Source organism: Mytilus trossulus, chromosome 6, assembly GCF_036588685.1.
Source record: "Mytilus trossulus isolate FHL-02 chromosome 6, PNRI_Mtr1.1.1.hap1, whole genome shotgun sequence".
NCBI classification, from domain to species: domain Eukaryota; kingdom Metazoa; phylum Mollusca; class Bivalvia; order Mytilida; family Mytilidae; genus Mytilus; species Mytilus trossulus.
The window spans coordinates 85,062,802-85,084,130 of NC_086378.1; the positions used below are offsets into that span (position 1 = coordinate 85,062,802).

General features: G+C 32.7%; 1 protein-coding gene across 3 annotated transcripts in view; it reads left to right on the forward strand.

Annotated features, from left to right (window-relative positions):
- LOC134722066 (FH1/FH2 domain-containing protein 3-like) overlaps positions 1 to 21,329 on the forward strand; it is an 81,793-nt gene that overhangs the window by 26,993 nt on the left and 33,471 nt on the right. For all 3 annotated transcript variants that reach the window (XM_063585520.1, XM_063585521.1, XM_063585522.1), the window contains 7 exons: positions 1,646 to 4,520; positions 7,877 to 8,184; positions 13,166 to 13,290; positions 14,008 to 14,028; positions 15,541 to 15,599; positions 19,090 to 19,157; positions 19,838 to 19,943. In XM_063585520.1, coding sequence (XP_063441590.1) covers positions 1,646 to 4,520; positions 7,877 to 8,184; positions 13,166 to 13,290; positions 14,008 to 14,028; positions 15,541 to 15,599; positions 19,090 to 19,157; positions 19,838 to 19,943 — 3,562 coding nt within the window. The remainder of the gene's footprint in view (positions 1 to 1,645; positions 4,521 to 7,876; positions 8,185 to 13,165; positions 13,291 to 14,007; positions 14,029 to 15,540; positions 15,600 to 19,089; positions 19,158 to 19,837; positions 19,944 to 21,329) is intronic.

The following is a 21,329-nucleotide window of genomic DNA, read 5'->3' on the forward strand; positions in this document are numbered from 1 at the left end:
TTTAAATAATCTTTACCATTCAGTGATAACAAGCAGTTTTTTTACATCTAAATATTTTATGATGTATTTAAATGAGTAGTAATTGTTGCAAACTCCATTAGAATATTTTAATTGAAATTAGTTTTGGAATAAGGGAAAGGGGGATGTGATTAAAAAATTGGGTTCAATCTTTCTCATTTGAAATTTCATAAATAAAAAGAAAATTTCTTCAAACATTTTTTTGAGAGGATTAATATTCAACAGCATAGTGAATTGCTCTAAGAGAAAACAAAAATTTTAAGTTCATTTGAATACATTCATTCTGTGTCAGAAACCTATGCTGTGTCAACTATTTAATCACAATCCAAATTTAGAGCGGAATCCAGCTTGAATGTTGTGTCCATACTTGCCCCAACCGTTCAGGGTTCAACCTCTGCGGTCGTATAAAGCTACGCCCTGCGGAGCATCTGGTTATCATTTGCCATTCCGATCGAGGGTTAATATTTACTTGCCAATCAGGTTTGATGGTGATTGATTTATACTGGTTGGAATCCATAGGGCTGAGCTATCTCGGGTGATGCACTGGTATTAACCCGCTACAGATAAACAGCTGATTGAGTCGCTGATGTCTGAGATGCATTAGATTGGGAGGTACCTTACGGGGGAATAATTAAAAACAAATCGATTTAGACATTGTTTTTAACATTTAAAAGATCATTTTCTGTAACCTCCCTTACAGTTTTATTTCACTGAACAATTCGTCGATCTTGGATAATACTTTTTTTAAGTTTTGGATCAATTAAGTTAATATATAACTGGTATAGATGGTTGTCATGGTAATAAAAGAACAAACATTTGTAAGTGGATGAGATAACATTGATGTACGTAATAGATATAATGTTAATTGAAACGTTTCTGTATATAAATAAAAGTACTAGCAGATATTCAGCATGATCTTAAGTTTGTTAGACAAACACTTAATCTTTCAGTTATAACATTTATACCGATTTTGGATTAGATGATTTAATACTGAATAAATGAACACACCCAATAAAGACATGGTTCTGTCAAAGGATGTCAATCAATCTATATATACATTTAAAGGACAGTATTCTGCTTTTAGTTATATAATGCAATTCACTCCTACCCCCCATAAAAAACAACCCCGAAACATTTGAATTCAATGTCAACATGGTCAATATGAGCAGATATAGTTCCTATTATAAAACCGCTTCCTCGGTCTTTCAACCATCCACATTGTTTTTTTATTACCCTGATATTCTTTCCTTTTTTTTCGATCCAAATTATTGAATAAAACCAAGAAAAATATTTTACAAAATGGATAAAATGGGATGTTGGGTATGATCGGGTATGCGTTAAAAAGACAGCAGCTGGAAGACTCATAAAAAACAACCGACATATTTCTTTGCTTAACTTGCTATAAACCTGGAGAATGGAGAAAATATGGGTATAGCCCAGGACAAAAACTTATGTAAAGTTATTTGAGAAAACCAACAGACCAATTCAAGTTAATAAAATTAGGCGAAAACTTTTTCTCACATGCATATAAAAATAAAATATGAATGCACACCATTAGTTCGACTTATATGTTCTATGTATACAAAGATAGCTGAAAAAATAATGACATGTCTTTTTTTATTTTCAGCTTTACGATAACGTAGGAACGAGTTATGCTTCAAAATACGGTGGAACAGGAAAAACTAGTAGTTATTTAACACCCTCATACGGATCATCCCCTCCTAAATCATATACACCAACTTCTAGTTCTAGAGATAAATCATACAGTCAAGGTCAAAGAGACAAGGCCTATACTCCAACTAATAGATACTCAGGATATAGCGTCGGAAGTGGCATTGGTGTGAGGGACCGAATACAAAAATTTGCCGGAGGCGAAAGCCGAGGGAACAAAGAAATGTATACACCTCTACATAGTGTAAGAGGAACCTCCCAATCAAGAGACGTTCCCGGTTATGACAAATATTCAACAAGAACTACAAGTTCAGACCCTTATGCCAATCGATCCGGTTATTTATCAGACTACGGTGGAAGCAATCGTTCTTTAGCATCTTACGACAGAGGATCTTCCCGTTCAGGTCGGAGCTACGGAGGACCTCCAAGTAGGGAGAGTTCTCCGATAAGTAGTAGATCATCACGTTACGGGGACTATACCAGTGCATCACCATATTCTACATACGAAAGTTCACCTTCAGTGTCACGTCGATTCGACCGACAACAATCTGTCGATTATTCCCCAAGGCGGGAACCAGATGAATCTCATAGAAGAAGAGATTCTATCAACGAACATATAAAGCCTCCTCCTCCTCCCTCAAAACGAAGGGAGAAAATAACTTCAGACGAAACTGATACTGATGATAGCGCACCTGAGGCTGAAAAAGACGGCTCGAAAGGCCGATTTAAGATATCCAGAGGTACCTCTCCTATGCACGAGGGCGAAACCCCTAGAAGAGAACAAAAAAAGAATAAAATAAGAGACAGAAAAGCTATTGCCAGAACAAAAAGAATACGAAATACTACAAGAGAAATAAGACGAGAAAACATTTACAAAGAATTCAAAGAAATGGCCGACGCATCGGTACAAACAAACGACGTAGCACCAAGAAGGCGAGGTCGACGCCAGGTCAGTGAAAGCGATGACATGAGAGATAAAGCAGCTCTTGCAGCAATGGCTATGATGGAAGAATCAGGTGGGGCAAATGGTCCGAATGATTCTTTTTATAAAACTCGAGATAAATTTAACGATCCTTCTGTTCCTGCCTCTCCTGGTTATACCTCATCTGATCCTAATACCAAGCGTTTCTCTCACAGAGACAAAAATGAATCCTTGCATGACGTTCCAGGAGAAAAATCTTGGAGACAATCTGTTTATGGTGATGAAGCAGAAGAAAAACGAGGTAGACCAAATCCGCGCACAAGTACACCAATGTCTGCAACAGAAAAACGATCAAGCAGAAACTCGCAGATATCTGACCGCGAGTCGAGACCAGATTACAATAGATCTTCATCCAGAGAAAGCATTTTGGATGATAACCAAAGTAGGCGCAGGCGCACTAACAGCAGAGAAATATTGGATGTACCTGGAGTTCATGACGAACAACCTCCGCCATTACCTCCAAGACGCTTACGAAGTAGGGAAATGCTTGATGCGCCCGACCCTGAGGCACCTCTTACACCAGAAACTATATCATTGAGAGACAGTATTGCTAAAGTTCACGAGTGGAAACAACAGCTTCCAGAACCCGATTCTTATTATGGTGACCGTCTAACAGCTAAACCATTGAAAGGAAGACGGTTAGATGGAAAGGCTCCAAGTGACCATTCTGAAGAGTATTTTTCTGCCCAAGATTATCCTCCGCCTCCGCCTCATAAAACAAGCAGAGATGTTTCACCAGATAGAGGGCGCACTGGCCGTGAACAGCGCCAATCTGGGGGTTATTACCGAACTGACTCACGTGCAGACTCCGTTCGATCAACAAGAGAGAATTCACCTTCTTATTCACGTGATACGTCGCCAAATAGGCTAAGGTCACGTCAAAGACGAAATCTTAGCCGAGAACACTCAATTGATAATGTGTTTGATGATGATCCAAGACTTCCAAACAAAGATTTCCGTAAATCTGCGCTCAACAAATCTGAATCTAATTATTTCGAAAAAGGCGATCCGGACGGTGTACGGTATCGCAATCAAGATGGCGTTCCAATGAAGGGTAATCGAAAATCAGGAAGTTCTTCCGATGCATTTTCTAGGGACGATTCTCCAAACAGAGCAAGGAGGATGAGAAGGGAAGGGTCCAGAGAAGATATAATTGACGACAGACGTCCGGGCCATACCAGTGATAGCTCAAATTTCGGTTTTAATAGAGAAGGTTCGCCCAATAGGAATCAAGCCAGACGTGTTCGAAGCAGACAAAATTCCCGAGAAGACATGCTGGACGACAGAAAACATTCAAGGCCTAATTCTAGAGAAGGTATGATAGATGATCGTAGGTCAAATATGTCAAGTAGATCAAATAGTCGCCATAACTCTCGCGAAGATGTTTTAGATGATAGGGGCAAACGATTTTCTGCGAGAGATAGACCTCATAGTCTTGCAGTATCAAACGAAAGTCTCGCACACTTAAGTAATGAAGGATCCCTTCGTTCTATAAATTCAGTCGTAACTGATGACGGCACTGTTAAAAAATCACCATCGTCTGCATTTTCCAACGAAAATCAGGCACTGCCGGACATTGTGAATGGCGGGAAACTGTCTCCCAGAAAAGACAAAAGTGGTTACATAAACCAAAAGCAAGACATAGATCACGTGTTAGATGAAGTTCATGGAGCACCATCCGATTTATCCCGCCGTATCGGAAGTCGTGGACCAAGGCCATCGTCTGCTGATGGATATTATATGGATAGTAAGAATATTGATGAAGTTTTGAATAGGAGGTCACAAAATCTGATGGATACACCTGTACCTAAAATCCCAACCCCCTTAAAGCCATCTCCTAATATCCTAGGTAAATATTACTCTGGAAGTGATGGCGTCACCAAAATATGCTTTCAAAAATATATTCCAAATCTAATTTGATTTCGATAATATTGTTAATAGCCCTTCGGAATTCATATCTTGAGGACGGCTTCACTCTAAATATTGTGCAACACTTGATTTCCCGGCATGAAAATAGTTTTTATAGTTTTCATTTTCTGACTATTATTTGTCCATCTTTTTCTAAATTTCTGTATTCTCTATTTTATAATTACGATCTAGTATAGTGTGTTGTGAGCGTAAAAAGGTGTATCTATTCCGCTTTTGTGGGTCCGTGGTTGTGTTATGCACGTTTTTTTTCTCTTTTTCTTTTAACTTTAAGCATTCAAGTGATATTAACGATAATGGTAATGCTTTTACGGTTGTTTTCGTCATTTTACATACACGCTATATACTTAAACATACACTACTCACAACTTCTCGTCCAATAAGAAATCAGCATTTCTCCTTTTGTTTATCATAGAACAAATTAGTGCTATAATTTTAGGCGACTATAGTGATGTTCAAGTTTCGTATACATCGATTAAGAAGAGGCTTTGTATTTATTTTTACTTTGCTGATTCCATTGATTGTAAAGGTAACTAAAATACTTTAAAATGACTGAAAATGAAGAACAGTCAATTGTAGTTATAATTAAACAGTCCCCGGTCTCTGAAAAAGATAAAATTGTTTTGGTAAAGGTAATATGAGGTTACTTTTTAATCCTTTATATCGAAAATTTCAAGAAGTGTTAAACCTCAAATAAGATCACATTGGCGGATCCAAGGGGGTCCTGGGGTTGGAACCGCCGTTTGTTTTGGCCGATCAATGCATTTAAATGGTGACATATAGCTGGAACACTCACTTTGTCCTGGGTTGAGAACCCTCCTTTTTAAAATGGCTGGATCCGCCACTGCATCAGATGTTTACAAGTCATAAGTCTGGCGTGAATTAGTAGGACTTTAAAACAGCATTATTTTTCATTTATTCTAGGTAAATAAAATAGTTCTTTTCAGTTTCAAATAACTTGGGTATGAGTTGAGTGTCCATCAAAATATTAACCACACAAAAAAGGATCTATTTAAGTTTGCAATGTCTTTCAAAATTGCTGCTAACAGCAGAAGCTTGTCACCTTTTCAACAATTCTACGTGCTAGCACTTGGTAATGAATATGCATGCGTAGTTAAGGTATTTTTTTTGTAATATATTTGTTATACGATACACACGGGTTGAAGTTGTTTAATTACTTGTTGTTAGTTGCTACAAAACGCTACAATGTGTGCATTTTTTATGTGACGAACAAGATGGACTTAACCTCTATTTCACATCGACAGAGACCATTTGCATATTCGTAAGATTGAAATATGTGCTAACATAAAATTCTAGAAATGTGTTTCAGTTAAAGTTTCCATTGTTACTGTTCTAGTACATCTCATGTGAATCAGAGTTTGGGTCCGTCTTTCTATGTACAAACGCTTTTTGTTGGGCATGGTGAAAGGCAGACTATTTTCGTCTGCAATGGTGGGGAATTTCCACTTATTCCAGTTTGTAGGCACACTCTATAATTCAGAGACTAGATGATAACTTAGTCCTGTTGTTCCTCTATATATAAAACTCATCTTCAATAGGAAGGAAAAGCGCCGTAACCCGAAGAGTTTATCTAGCTTAGATATGGCACCAACATCAAATCACCTAAAGGACAAAATTAATTAAAAATCTTTAAAAATCTAGCTAAGATGGTTCGTTTATACAGACGCATATAATGAACAAAATATATTTATTTTATTTCGGACCTTTGCAGTTTTATTAATGTAAATATAAGGAAATCTAATGTATACTATAATCCGGAATCTTTCATATATAGAGGCTCGCCTGGACCAAGTTATCTTGAATTATTGACTTCGCACGCACTTTCTTTCTATTAGCCCCTGTCTCGTCACGTCTATACGTCAAAGGATAAACTGATCTTTTTAAACAAATAATTTTTTGGTTTTTTTTTTAGTTTTTTTTTAAGTATTTATATTTCATAGATAGAATTGATCAGTTTGTCCTTCAAGAACCGATATTTTTATGGAATGTTTTCACTCTGTCCTTCTTGAACCAGAAATTTGTGATCTCCAATTCTTTGGAAACGCGACGCGATTAGTGGATGGTTGAGCAGCACAAAGACCATCATCAAGATCTATCCGCATCTTTTAAGTGGAAGTTTCTCGTTAATTTATGTTTGTTTCAAATGCATTGAGTTATGTATTGTTTTATTGGATAAAAAAATATTAACCAATTACATTCTATCGTGTAAAAGCATCATGAGAGAAAGATACAGGACGGTATAGCTCTTGCGCGGTTAAGATGTATAAAGGCGCCAAATAAATTATATTTTTGGGATTTCAAAAGTATAAAGTTTCACAATATCAAAATATGATTTTGGTCCCTTCATTTGCAAACATTAAAAAGAGACCCCGAGTTGAATTAAAATAATGTCGAGCAGATAGTTGCGAACATTTTGTGTAGAGTCAAAATATGTATTAATCTTCGTTGTTAAAATTTGTGTTGGTGGTAAAAGATTCTTTTTCGTATTTTCTCAAATTTTGAAAATGCTTTTGTTTGAAATATACTTCAACACTGTATCTTTCTTTCAAAATAAGTTATGATAAATTGTGTGAGATATGTGCATCTTTTAAACAATACATTGCAATGATAGAACAAAAAACACAAAACAAAACCAAGCACTGGAAGAAATGTATGTTATGAGTATAATTGTATTTTAAGTAAGTAGAATGATATATTTATTATGATTAGTAAGGGCTTTTTCAGTGCAGTGCTATATATACATGTATGATAAATCTTGACAAGTTATAACCAGAAACAAGAAAAGAAATAAATGAACCCGTCATTTTATCGCAGTATCCTATGCTAGCCAAGGTTATACATACACTTTATTCTACTTTTTATGTGTGGAATTTTGTCAAGGATAAGCATAATTTTGTGTTGATTGTTCATTTATTACTAGGATATAAAATATTAAGTGATTTTCGTCTTTTGCTGATAGATAGAATTCAAAATGTTTCGTTTCGAACTTTGGTTAAATATGAGGATACTCGAATTTCTGAAATGCGAGATAAAACGCATTTTTCATTTCAAGTTTAAATGGCAAAATATTCATTTGTTATTAAGTTTAAATTGGATTAAATCGCTTATTGAATATTAACTAAATATATAAAAACTTCTTGAGAATGTGATTTTAGAGTAATATGTCCTATTCAGAAAGTGAATGCTTACAATGGCATGCGGAAGTAAGTTTTTCAGCCACAAATTACAACTAATGTGAAATTTGTGATTTTAATGCAGAAGAGAAGTTGGTTGATATTGATTCACCAATCATCCCCAAGAAGGCCACCATCGTCAATGCTCCACCAAATAGAGGCTCAGATGCCAGGATGAGACGAACGATTTCTGAGACTGGGCAGCTGATGTGGGATACCCTAAAGAAGAACAAGGGATCAGTAACGATAACAGATATCTTACGGCTGTGTGAGAAACCAACTTCAAAAGTGATACGTGTACCAGGGGTAACAGAAGGATTCAGCGATGTCAACTTTAAAGGTTTCCCTAACGCCAATGAAATGTTGGAAAACAGTGGAGTCGATGTTAAAAAGGTAACTACCAAAAAAGACAAGGTCTTTATTAACACCTATTTAGCGGCTGCTTGTAAATGTCTGTGCATCCGTCCACGTACATTTCCCGTTAGAAAATCGTTAACTTTGAAGCCGTTTCCCTAGCGCTAATGAGATGTCGGAGAACAGTAAAGTCGATGTTAAATGTTACTACAAAATAACAAGGTCTTAATTCACATCGTTGTTGTGGCTTCTTGTATACGTCTGTTTATTTGTCCACCCTAACACATGTCCATGGCTTGAATCTCCTTTAGTTTCTATATATATAGGGGGATCATATATTGTTTGATATACTTGTATTTTGAAATTATTTAACAGCATGATCTTTCGTCTCTCATTTATTACCGAAATAAGTTAAAGTTGTTCATCGAAGAATACGGATTTCATCATCCAAATGTTAATGGTAAGTTTCTCCAAATAATCTCACAAAATCTCTAACACTATAGTAAATGGTTTTGTATAGAACTTCCAAAAATGAAGCCACGATAACCAATGGTATTGTGCATGTCCTATTCTGTCAAGTAATTATGGAGGTTGTATTTTAGCTGACTCGATTTTGCTGAGCACATTTTTTCAAAGCGACAAGGTTTTCCCCATGGAGCGACGGTTAACTTTAAATATAAATCTTAAATGTGTGTGTGTTAGAAGAGACGATATAAGCTAGATAAACGGCGAGGGCGGGGAGAGACAAAAAAAGCGAAAATATGTTTAATGTGTATCTGTTTAATATAATTGGTTTTTATTGAATTTTTGCACTTTTTGAATTTTATAAAAATAAATCTGTTATGCGATGTCATACATTTTGGAGAAACTGACCATCTAGTTTAGTATTGTAAGGGAGGTAACTCTGCCATCCTTATGGATATTTTTACTTTATACTTGGCCGCAAAAAGTTATTTGCAAAGATCGTAGTATTTTTTTTCAAATAATTTAATAACAATTATTTACCCACCCACAAACTTTTCACAATGCCTTATTATGCTCGTTTTGTATTTGCATTTAACGTGTTTAACTCAGTTTCACATGTAACATTTATAAACACTTTAAGATCATTGTTATAACATGTTTATTGTAATTTTGTTTTGCTATGCACATGTACTGATACTACTATAACACATATGTGACATGTATTAAGATCATGCAAGTTGTGAAAATATGGTAACAGGAACGGATTCTAAAATGCCCGACACAAAACCATAAAGGCCTACCCAGGGACTTTCTATACTATAACTAGTACTTAGCTATAGAAAGTCCGTGGCCTACCTCAGTTTTTCAAGTCTATTCAGACATTAATTCCAGAACCTTAAAAATCACAAAATTGTATTGCTAGATGGATCTTCCCGAAAAATAAAACTTGAGCAATAAGATATCAAATGAGAAGGGCATTTAAACCTTAAATGCCGACCGGCATGAAGAGGATAGGTAGATTATACCCTTGTATCATCTACGACCCATTTTGTGAAAGAAAGAAAAAATGGGATTAAGAAAAACAGTTTCGTTTCAGTTTCTTGTCATTATAAGGAATCATTATTTAAGTTGCAATTAATTTTATTATAAATTACACCGTGTATAGCGTCTTTTAACGAAAAGAGGGCTAATAACTGTAATTAGCTTACATGCAATGTGTTAATTAGTTAATATCACCACACCGTAACACATTAACATGTATAATTAAAAAAAATCACAGGTAATATGTCGTCTGCTAAACACCTGTTCTCAGTCCGCACAGGTGAACAAATGAATCATCAAAACAAACCAAGAATACATACCGATATATGATACAACATTTGATAACTGGTCATTAATTGGAAATATCTCTTGTGAAACAGAATGTTTATTTAATCTTGTTTAAAAAAAATCCGTTGTTTCAACTTTGGAATATTAAAAAAAATGCGTTTCGGCGCAGGAATACAGAACCAACCGGGTTCAGAGGTCAAACATGAGGAATCAATAAGATCAAACATGGCGACCTTCGAGTGTCGAGTGCAATATTTGGATGATACAGATCCATTTACAAGTACTAACTTTCCAGAACCGACTCGACCGCCTTCATTCATATTTCACAGGACTGTTCCTTTACAAAATCAGATTGGAGGGGTTCATAAATTGCTAGGAGCTCCTCACAAAGTAAGTGTAAAGCTTTTATGTGAGCTTGATTTCAGGTAAAAATGTTTACATATGATACCGAAGTGCAACAGACATCAGTTTATTTCAAACTCAAATTAACAGTGAAATGATTATGATTTTTAGAAAATTTTCATTTAAAAAAAACGTCGAATCGTATCTTGAATTTTATGTCATTAATAAATTAAAGAACAAATTATTTTAAGGATTACCACAATAATAAAAGTAAAAGAACATAATAATTGTGATACAAGCACCATTTATCGTCGTGTCATATGTTTTCGTATGTCATATGTTTTCGTATCAACCACATTTCGTCGGTTTCGGCTGCATACGCGTACATTGTGGCGTGTTTTTCGGTTTCTATATTTAGAACAACAACACCACTACAACTTGACATATTTAAAACATATTCAACGTCGCTTTTTAAAGACGTTAGAACAAATTAAATAAAACTGACCTATTTAGCCATTTTTATTTAATGTCAAAAATATGCATCACTAGAATAGCTATATGATAGAAAAAAATTCTGAAGGGTTAAAATAAAGTCCAGATATGTTTTTTGCAAGTCAGATACCGGATCTTCAAGACATATGACTGTCATGTGTTTTTTGGGCCGTTTTAATTACGAACCAGCGAGTTAAAATTAGTAGGGTTCTTATATAAAATGGTTTTCAAAATCTATAATTATTCAATATTTCATTTATAATTTTTTTGTATACATCCTTGATTCATGAAGATGAAACAGTCTTGACTTTTTATATTTAATCCTAAATTTTGAAAACTGCATTTTATTTTAGAAAAAATAATGTATTTTGTACAAACCAGGTGCCAATCTGAAATTAATCAAAATCTTAAAATTTCAGCACACAATTTACCAACCTAAAACTATTTACTAGTAATTTTTAGTACTGAAAAGTATTTATTTACTTTTTTTATGATTCAAGCGATCATTAGAACCACGACTTTAGAAAATATTAATTTCCGGATTTTGTAGTCATTTCCTGTCCGTGTACTGATCCAATTTTTATTTCATACGAAAACATATGACGCCGTTTTTTTGACATACAAAAATCGCAAAGTAATCGGAAACAGTAAAAAATCGTAGTAAGCATTGAAAAAAAATCTAGATACCTTAAATCAATCTACAGGACACGCTTTTTAAATTTGAGTAAACACCGGAATAAAAACTCAACAGTGAAAACTGTAAGCAGTGAAAATTGTTATTAGTACGAAAACACATTACATGATGATACTTTACCTGAATATTTGAAAACACTGAACAATTCAATATGTGACAAGCTGGCCACAGGGAGTCTGGGCTCATGGTCTAGTGCCTAAAAGCAACGACTGGCGTGATGAATGATGAAGGTCCCAGATTCAAATCTGATACTGGGTGCTGGAAAATTTCAGTATTCATCAGAAGGTTTTTTCACCCTTCAACACACATCCTTGGACACAAAATCAGAGTTTAGAATAGGGTAATTTAGAGTCCTCTGTTTGCCCTGATTTTGACCAGGAGATCAATCTGTGAATATTTCTTACTAGTCCAAATAATTATGACGTCTGGCAAGGCTATTTTTTTTCGGGGACGTTGTAGGAAGGCGTTCCAGAAAAATATTAAAATAGCCTTGCCAGACTTCATACTTATTTGGACTAATCTCTCACATGTCTAACATTCTTAGGTGTGTCTGTTCCTTAGAGCAGTCCAATGGTTCTGTCAGAGTACTAAATTTGGCTTCCTCCTCCATAATAACAGACTTCCACATGTACTACATGTAGTACACCCTTTAGTGTATGGTGTATCTGTTGTAAATATGGTAATGAGCTGTCTACTGACACATCCCCAATTAGCATTAACTAACCTACACGTATACATTTGTACATGGATTCCACTGTATGCTCTCCGCTCTTGAGGGGTGCTCTGAACAACAGAGGGATCAACATAAACACACACTAGCAGCCTTTTAAATCAACAAAGTCTGAATATAAAAAGGAAGCTTGCATAACATGTACATTTAAGATAAAAGTTCTAAAACTAGTTTATGATGTTTTTATACATATACATTGTATGTTGCTGCATTTGCATGTGAATTTTATCAGGGGTGTTTAATTTTACATGTCTTTATGCATTGCTTGAAGCTTGTTATATACTATAATTAAAAAAATAATTAGTAAAAAACATTGTGAAGACTTAAAAATAATTCCCTGTAGAACAATTTTGTCCATACAAACATGTATGTAACGGCCTTATTTATGTACAAAAATTCAACTAAAATCAAATATGTAACACAGCATCAAACGACAACCACTGAATTACTCGCTCCTGACTTGGAACAGGCACTACATAGAGAATGTGGATGGGTTGAGGATGTTAGCAGGATCCTAACCCTCCCCTAACCTGGTATAGTGGTATGACTGTACAACGTAAGAACGAACTATAAAAATCATTTGGAAAAATTAGTTGAACATTTTTCAAGGAAAAACAAATTGTACAACATTTGTATTTTTCTTGGCTTGCACCTGGCATTGCAATTGCAACAACGAAGGGACATGCCATTAGATTACATGCAGCTATGTATATAAGATGTGATGCATGTGACAATTATTCACTTCTTTTCATGCATTATATTACATTCATCATGTACATGTATTCATGTACATTGACTAATGGAAGGTCTCACAATTTATAAATATACATGTAGAAATGTAGAAAATATATTAGTTATTCTTATGTTAATGGATATGATTTCAATAAAGTTTCTGGTAATTTGTACCACTGGATAATGTGCTTTGTTTTGATATTTTCTTAAAACTATATGAACTTTTACTTTTGCAGCTTGAAGACTGTGCATTACAGATTTACCGCTATCACAATGGAACTCAGGGAGATTATGGAACTTATTTAGATCTTGAAACTAATTTAGATGAACAAGGAGAAGAGTTAGAAGGATTTCAAGACCAGTAAGTTTTAAATTGTCTGGTAATGATGTCATGAAATTAATAATAAGTTTGTCGTTGTCATGCAACATGTGCGATGTTAGAAATTTTAGATAAATTAAGAAATAATTATATTATTTTGTTGTATAGATGTACATGTACATATGTCTACTTTGTATGCTCAGTACTATACTGTAATGTTAGCATTTGTCTTTGTTTAGTTTACATTTTGTGCTTTAATTCCAAACTGCTGATGAATTCTGTTGGACCAAAGAAATAATTAGCAATTCTGTAACATGACATTTATATGTCCTTAAAACAGTGATTTGTTTGTTGTGTTTGTGATAAGATATAATGTTGTATGCAGTAGTGAGTGTTTCCTGCCTATTTGAGTAAGACATGAATACTGACACATTGTTTTTTGGGGTAGGGGTCTTTGTCTTTGTTCCCAAGATAAAAAATCATGTATCTGTATAATTCTGTATATATACTGTATATGGAGGTTAAATTTAAAATTGAAATTTTCATTTTGAACTCCTTTTGAACTGAATATTTTGTTCTGGAGCATTTTTTTTTCACGTGTAAGGACATTAAGTAATTTTAGTTTCTTCTTTACACATTCAAAACAAAATCCTTGTACGATGTACATGTAGTAAGCAAAGTTAGGACAGCTACATGTATTATCTCCCTTGATTCTGAGTTTCAGTCAACAAAGTATTCTGTAATATCATTTTATTGTAGCAAAAAACAAAGTGAAGAAAGGTATGTTATGTTTTGGTTGCCTTGGAGATTTTTTGTTTCTCCTTAAAAAAGGCAGTATTTTAAAATTTGTTACAATTTGAATGGTTTTGGAATTTTTCCGAGGTTTGAGTCAGTGGAAGGATTTAAGAATGGTGTTTGTAGCAAACAAAAGAATGGGTACTGAGTGATGATTTGCACAATGTAACAGTCCATGTAGATATATTAGAAATTATTAATAACTTTTTTTAATTTAGGTATAGATTTCATTTAGTTTCAGTACAGAGTGTGATTTTAATGCTTCAATTAACTAACAAATATTTTGACATTTGCTAACCTGATAAACACAAGTCTATAGTTTATAAAAAAAAGACTTTCTTTTCATCATAAAGTAATTTTGCATTTAAAGGATGCTGACTGTCATCATGGTCATAAATTTGGAAATGGGATTGAAATATTTCATGCAGAGAAAACAAGTTTAACCCATCCATATTTTTTCCATTAGATATTCTAGGCAATATTTTAATATTAACATTAACTAAACGTTGTGTGTGTTAACTGTCCAGCAAGTTAGTAATATCGTTGGTGATATTTTAATACTTTTGTTCATTTAGATGGTTTTTTTATTGTAAGATTAGTTGCTGTTTGTCCGACAATCCACCTGTATTCTAGCCCAAAAAATTGACAATTTATATGAAATGTCTTACAGTGAAAAATTTATAATAACTACCCGAAAAAACAATAAGCTATCTTTAGCTCTTAACAAATGTTAGGCAACATCATAGCTTTAAGTAATATTATTAATCAGAAATTATATGAAATTATACATTGACCACTTTAAGCCTCTGGTTTGTTTTTGAGTGAATCCAAACATTGATCAGAAATGCATGTTTTGTTGAAGAATGTTAAAAGCTGGTACAAATCTTAAACAGCATGTGGTTTTATCAACAAATTCATGTAAAGTTTATCTCATGTTATCAGACAAGTTACTAAATACAACCTGTATTTCCTGTTTCCTTCCGTAGTACGATATTCTAGCCAATATTGCAATTATCGTATAATGTATACAATATTGGTTAGAAGTTAATTTAGATTTACATCTATAGCTCATTGTCTTTATTTCAATAAAAACTCAATTTATACATGTACGATTTCCAAAAAAAATCTTAAGTATAATCTTTTCCCAACTTGCTTGAAAATATGACATGATAAGATTAAATAGATAATTTCTTTCAAAATTTTGTTTGCTGTAAAAATTTGTTCAGAATATGATTTTTCTTCAGACTTTCTGTGTAAGCCTTATTTTGATTTTGTTTAGCCTCAATTTAAACATGGTAATTGAAAATCTGGAATCTTATGTATTATAAATGACCTATTAAATTTAACCTGCTTTTGATAATGATACATGTACTGTCAAACTTCAAATTTTAAAATTCATATTGGCCTGCATCACAACTTCATAAGCACTTGGCTATGTTTCCTGTACCAATATTCTAGCACATGTGGCTAAATCTATGTTGAACTTCTGTTTTGTAGAAGGAAGAATGCTTTGATTTTACGAACACAGCTTACAGTAAGAGTACATGCAGTTATAGGTAAGTAATCACATGTAAATTAATACATATTATACAAGGACTTGGTGACCTTGTCAAAGTATTTTGATTGATAATGTAGATACTTTTTCTTTAACTCCATTCCCAAGTGAAGGCCTGCTACATGTACATGTATACAGATACTTTTTCTTTAACTCATTTACAATATTTTTGTCCCAGTGAACACAACCTGCTACATGTACATGTACATATTGTATTAGTATAGAATGTTTTCCAAACTGATTCAGAATGACTTATATATAAAACTAATTTCAGTTTGTAATAAATGTTCAATGTGCACATATATTGATATAACAAAATGCTGAGCTCAGCATAATATTTTCTAAGTTCACATTTTATTGATATAAAATATATATGATACAACTCTCCAACTAGAGACCAAATGACAGAGAATTCAAATATATATACATGTATATAATTTATAAAGAGAGAAATATTATAGTTTTTTGCTAGAGGGTCTATTTGTTTTTTTTAAACACACCCAAGATGACAAAGTGTAAAAAAATATCCTACTGGTTATGGGAAGTCCTTTTCAAAGTCAATCACCCTAAACCTTTTTGACCAACTAGTGTGTGATGTCAAATGGCCCGACTCTAGGGGGACAGATTTCATGAACAAAACTACTACTTTTATTTCAGAATGCTATTACTAAAAACTGTAGATAGTATATACAATGTATGTGTACATGATTTTAACACCTTCCTTGTTGAATATTGCTGTATTTCTTTTCGAACTTCATGTTTCTATTTTATTCCCAACTTCTAGTTTAATGATGTATTTGATTTCTATACAGTAATTTATTGAATTCTTTCTCCACTAAATCCCCATTCCAATGTCTTGTCAACATGTAAACAAATGACATAAAGCGTATTAATGTTATCTAACTGTGTTTTTAAAGCTTTAATATTTGATTATGACCTAACCCCCTGTGGTATTCAGCTTTCATTGTCACTGATCTAAGAAGGTATCAAAGTGTATAACTATCTTATGGTGGTCTTTAAACCTTAATCTAAGTATAAATATTAACTCAATCATACATGTATTACAATTATTGGAATTTCTTATTGTGTATACTAAATAAATAGTTACTGCATTTAGGGTGTAATAAATATTTGAAAGTCAATAAAAAATGACAAATGATCATAACTAGATTTCTTTGTCAACAAAGGTGGTGTAGGATTGAATTGATATATACATATTTATTCATTTCTTTATATACATACTTTTTGTTGGATTTTCGTGTTGTATTTTATGTAGTAGATGACTCATAAAAGTCATGACAGTACTTTATTAGTATTAAAAGGTATAGAAATTTTATGTTGTCAGCTTTTGAAGACTAGACAACTGCATATGAAATAAACATTTGATTAAAGATCTTTAACATGATTTGAATACATATATATGAAAGGATATTTATTTATTTTCTAATTTATTCAAAAAGTTTAAAAAATTTAAAAGATATATTCAAATGGCAACATGAAAATAAGACAACTGATTTATCCATATTCCATAAATCTACAGCTTGTGAAACTGATCCAACTCCCCCCCCCTAAAAAAAAAAAAAAATTGAAGAAAAAGTTCTGGTAAACTGGTAAACAGGAAAAGATCATGTAGTTTAATTTTGTATCAGATTATTCTCTTTAAGAAATACTCCTAAGTGAACAAATTAGATTTAAACAATTGCAACAGAACCTTGATTTCATGGTTACTTTAGTACAGATCTGTTTTACAAGTCAACCATAACTTTTAATTGTTTAACAGACCAGACTGGTTTACAACATAATTTGTCAAATCTCATGTCAGAATTATTACATATATATATTACATCATATTTATCAAAACATCTTACAAATTTTATACATGATCCATACTTATATTAGATATTGAATCATTTCATCTGTAAATTTTACATTTATTGATTTTTGAGCTACATGTACCTTCTTGCACTTTACAAGTTTGAATGCAGTACATAAATTGATGATAAAAGGCACATTTAATAAGATTATATATGTTGTACCCTCTATCATGTATACAGTATAGATAAGCTAGTCTAAATTGAAAACAACATGATTGTGTTGGTTTTATATATATATATATCTGAGAATCTCCCCCCCCCCCCCCCCTTCCTCAAACCCCTGCTCATAATAAAAGAAGAAGCAAAAGTGGTGAAAGAGTTTATTTTGTTCAAGTTGTTACAATAGGTCATGATAATTTTATGGAATGTGTCAGCTTTTTATTTTAACAACATTAAAAATTTAGTAAAGGAAAGTATTTTGCTTTATCATGACAGTTTCTGTAAAAAGTCATATTTATCATTTTATCAAAAATATTTGCTGACAACATTTGTTGACTACAAAAGAAGTGTCAAGTAAGAGTGAAACATTATGGGTCTGGTTCGTCACAGCAGATAATTGGTCTAGGAATGTACCTAATTATCCAATACCTAGGTCCTTAGTCCTTAAATCAAGTATATAGAGATAGGCCGAACAGTGTACCTAATTATCCAATACAAATAGTTTATTTGTCCATTACATAGGTCCTTAGTCCTTAAATCAAGTATATATATAAAGATATAAGTGTTACAATTTATTTACTTACATCTTTAGACTACAGTGCTTAGTGCAGTAAAGTGTTGACACATACCACACTTGAGGGCAACCTTAACGACATTTCAATCTTAATCAAGCTGAAGTTTACATTTCCTTTTATTGTTCATTTTGGTTTTGAAGTTTAAAATCTATAGCTAGTATTGATAATTTTACCCGGGTCACTGATAATTGTTGTTAAATTGTCTTGTTAAGAATGTTAAATATTTTATGATAAGTAAATACCCCTGTCCAATGCTATACTAGTTGTACTAAGTATTTTCTTGTAAAGTTGGTCAGTAGGAAATAAGTTGATTGTCACATTCATTTAACTGTGTAATAGGTGTATTAATGTCATTGACTTTAAACAATAAGATAGATAGGGATGTACAGAAAGATGGTCTTTCTGTATACAAAGACTAAGTCAAGCTATGGGATAAAGAGTCCCGTATAGATAATCTGTCGTGTGTTCATCTGTATTGACCTTTAACCTGCTCTTGAGACTGTCTAAGTATTTTAAGATTAAAGTACACATTCTGTTGTTTTAAAAATAAGATAAACTTAGATGCAACTCTTACTAAAATTTTCTGTTGAAGTTCTGTGGTTCTATTTGGCACTCCAGGCTAAGTTTATTCACAAATTAAAGCCGACTGCAGTGACAAACAATATACAAGTATGCTAAAATTCTTGCTAAAACAATAGTGAGTGTTTTGAATTGAACTCATTCACCCCTTTCTATCAGAATGGATACAAATACATACAAAAAAGGGACTTAGACATCTAGTGTATGTGGTCTTATCTGGCTCCGTTCATTAGATGTATATAAATTTAAAAGTTGAAAAAATAATTTTTAAAAGTTTATATTGCAATGTTTCTTTTTATTTCAGAAAAACTACTAAATTCCCATGGCAGAGAACTTAGAAGAGCATTATTTTCACTCAAACAGATATTTCAGGTACAACATACATCTTAGTACAAAATCTAATTACATGCATACCAATAGTTGACATGAAGTCCCAGACTAGAGACTACTGTTTAGTACTTATTATATGACACGAAACACAATAATAATTTACCTTAAGGACGTGTAGACCACCCGAGGTGAATGAATGCATTGCATTTAGAGTAAAGAGACTCAAAGCTTCAGTTTGATTTGTACCAGCTGATGCAGTGGTCATACCTACACAAACAATAGCCTTTCTTGTGATATGGAAAGGGGACTTGACTTCTACATGTTCCAATACTTGAGTTTAACACTTCAAACAAACCACAGACATGTTCAAAACTCTTTTTATAGTTGCAAACCCTCAAAATAAGGTTTTTGAGTTAAACCACATCAAATTGATAAAGGTATATGATTCAGTATTCATTCATAAGTATGTGTTTGTAACAGTTTTTGATTTTTTCCCCCTCTACAATGTAAGTCATTCATAAAATTCTTAAAATGCACTTCCTTTTCAAAATAACTGTGTTGGTCAAAAACCTTAATCAATTTATCCTACACGTTTTACACATTTGGATGTTCAAATTTATTTGCTGAAATTTAATTTGTGTTAAAACATGGTTCTGATCATACCATATAATCGCTATGACAATTTGACTAACTTTAGAAATTCTTCGTTATATCTTGTACAGGATGATAAAGATTTGGTTCATGAGTTTGTTAACAATGATGGACTGGACTGTCTCATTAAAGTTGGATCTGAGGCGGACCAGAATTATCAGAACTACATACTTCGTGGTAAGTGTTATATGTTATGGATATATTATCTGCTTATTAGTTTTACACATCTAGCAGAAAGATCTTAACCCCAAGAAGTAATTAATGAAATGTCTGTAATGATTATAAGTGATTTAAGTGTAATCTAGATCCACAGAACATAATTCTGCCATAAGAATAAGATCCAGTCTTAACTTTGGTGTGTTAGGCCCAACGACAAAACCTAGAAACATTCAGAGCAACAAGGCAAATCTGTTGACAGTTTTTACATGTTTTAGGCAGCATATTATATTTTGCCTCGTTGAGAGTCAATTAAACTTTAAGATCAGTGTCAGCTTTCATTTAATAGTTACTTAAATCAAGCTTGTAATGTAATCTTTATTAAAGCAAGTGTTTGTAAAAATTTTGTTACAGTTAGTTTAACCGATTTCAAAATCTTTCCAATTTACATCGGGCTATGTATTGGTAACAGCTGACATGGCATTTTCTTTTAATTTACTCAAACAGATTACAAAATATGTAATTTCAATTATTTGTCTGCATTCAAATTATAGATATGTGTAATCCATTTATTTCATTGTTAAAAACTAATTAATTTTAACTGCATAATTTTTAAATGCTAATCTATACAAAAGCTACATTTGTGCTGTAAATATATAGGATAACTTTTGTTTTGCATAATTTTTTGTGTTCTTTTGTCAATGGTAAATTCTTTCCATTGTTTGTTTATAATGGACGTACATAGTTAGCAGTAATGGAATATTAATTTGTGTATTTTATTGGATAGCTTCAGGGTACAATTTTACATCAATTAATGATTTATTAACAACATCCTGGTTAATACAAATATAAGGGACAATTCCTGCATTGAAAATGATATTGCAAAAATATGGGAGGTGGTGATGTCTTGAACTGTTAACATAAATTCAATATATATATTTAAGTTTTGTACTTTGCCCATTACAACAATTAAATAAATTTTTGCATTTAAAAATGATTTTGTAAAAGTAACAGGTGGGGTAGTCTTGGACTCTAATAAATTAAATTTAGTTAAGTTGTACTCTGCCCATTTTAAATAAACAAAAATGTTAATAAATTAGAAATCACCAATAAATAATCATATTTAGTCCTGGAGTATCAGTTTTCATTTCCTGTAAATAGATGAAGAATGTCAATACCATTTACCTGTTACCTCTCGTTACCTGACAACACAGCTATTGATTCATATTATAAATACTTCATCCTTTAAACAGTTTGAAGTTTTAAAAATACTAATGTTTCATTTTTGTGCATATAATTTATATACTTTAAAGGGTGAAGAAGTTCAATTTTTGATGAGTTATTTATTGGTCAAGTGTTTTGAAGTTTGTTAAATCTAATGACAAATGTTTGAAATGCATTGTGAAT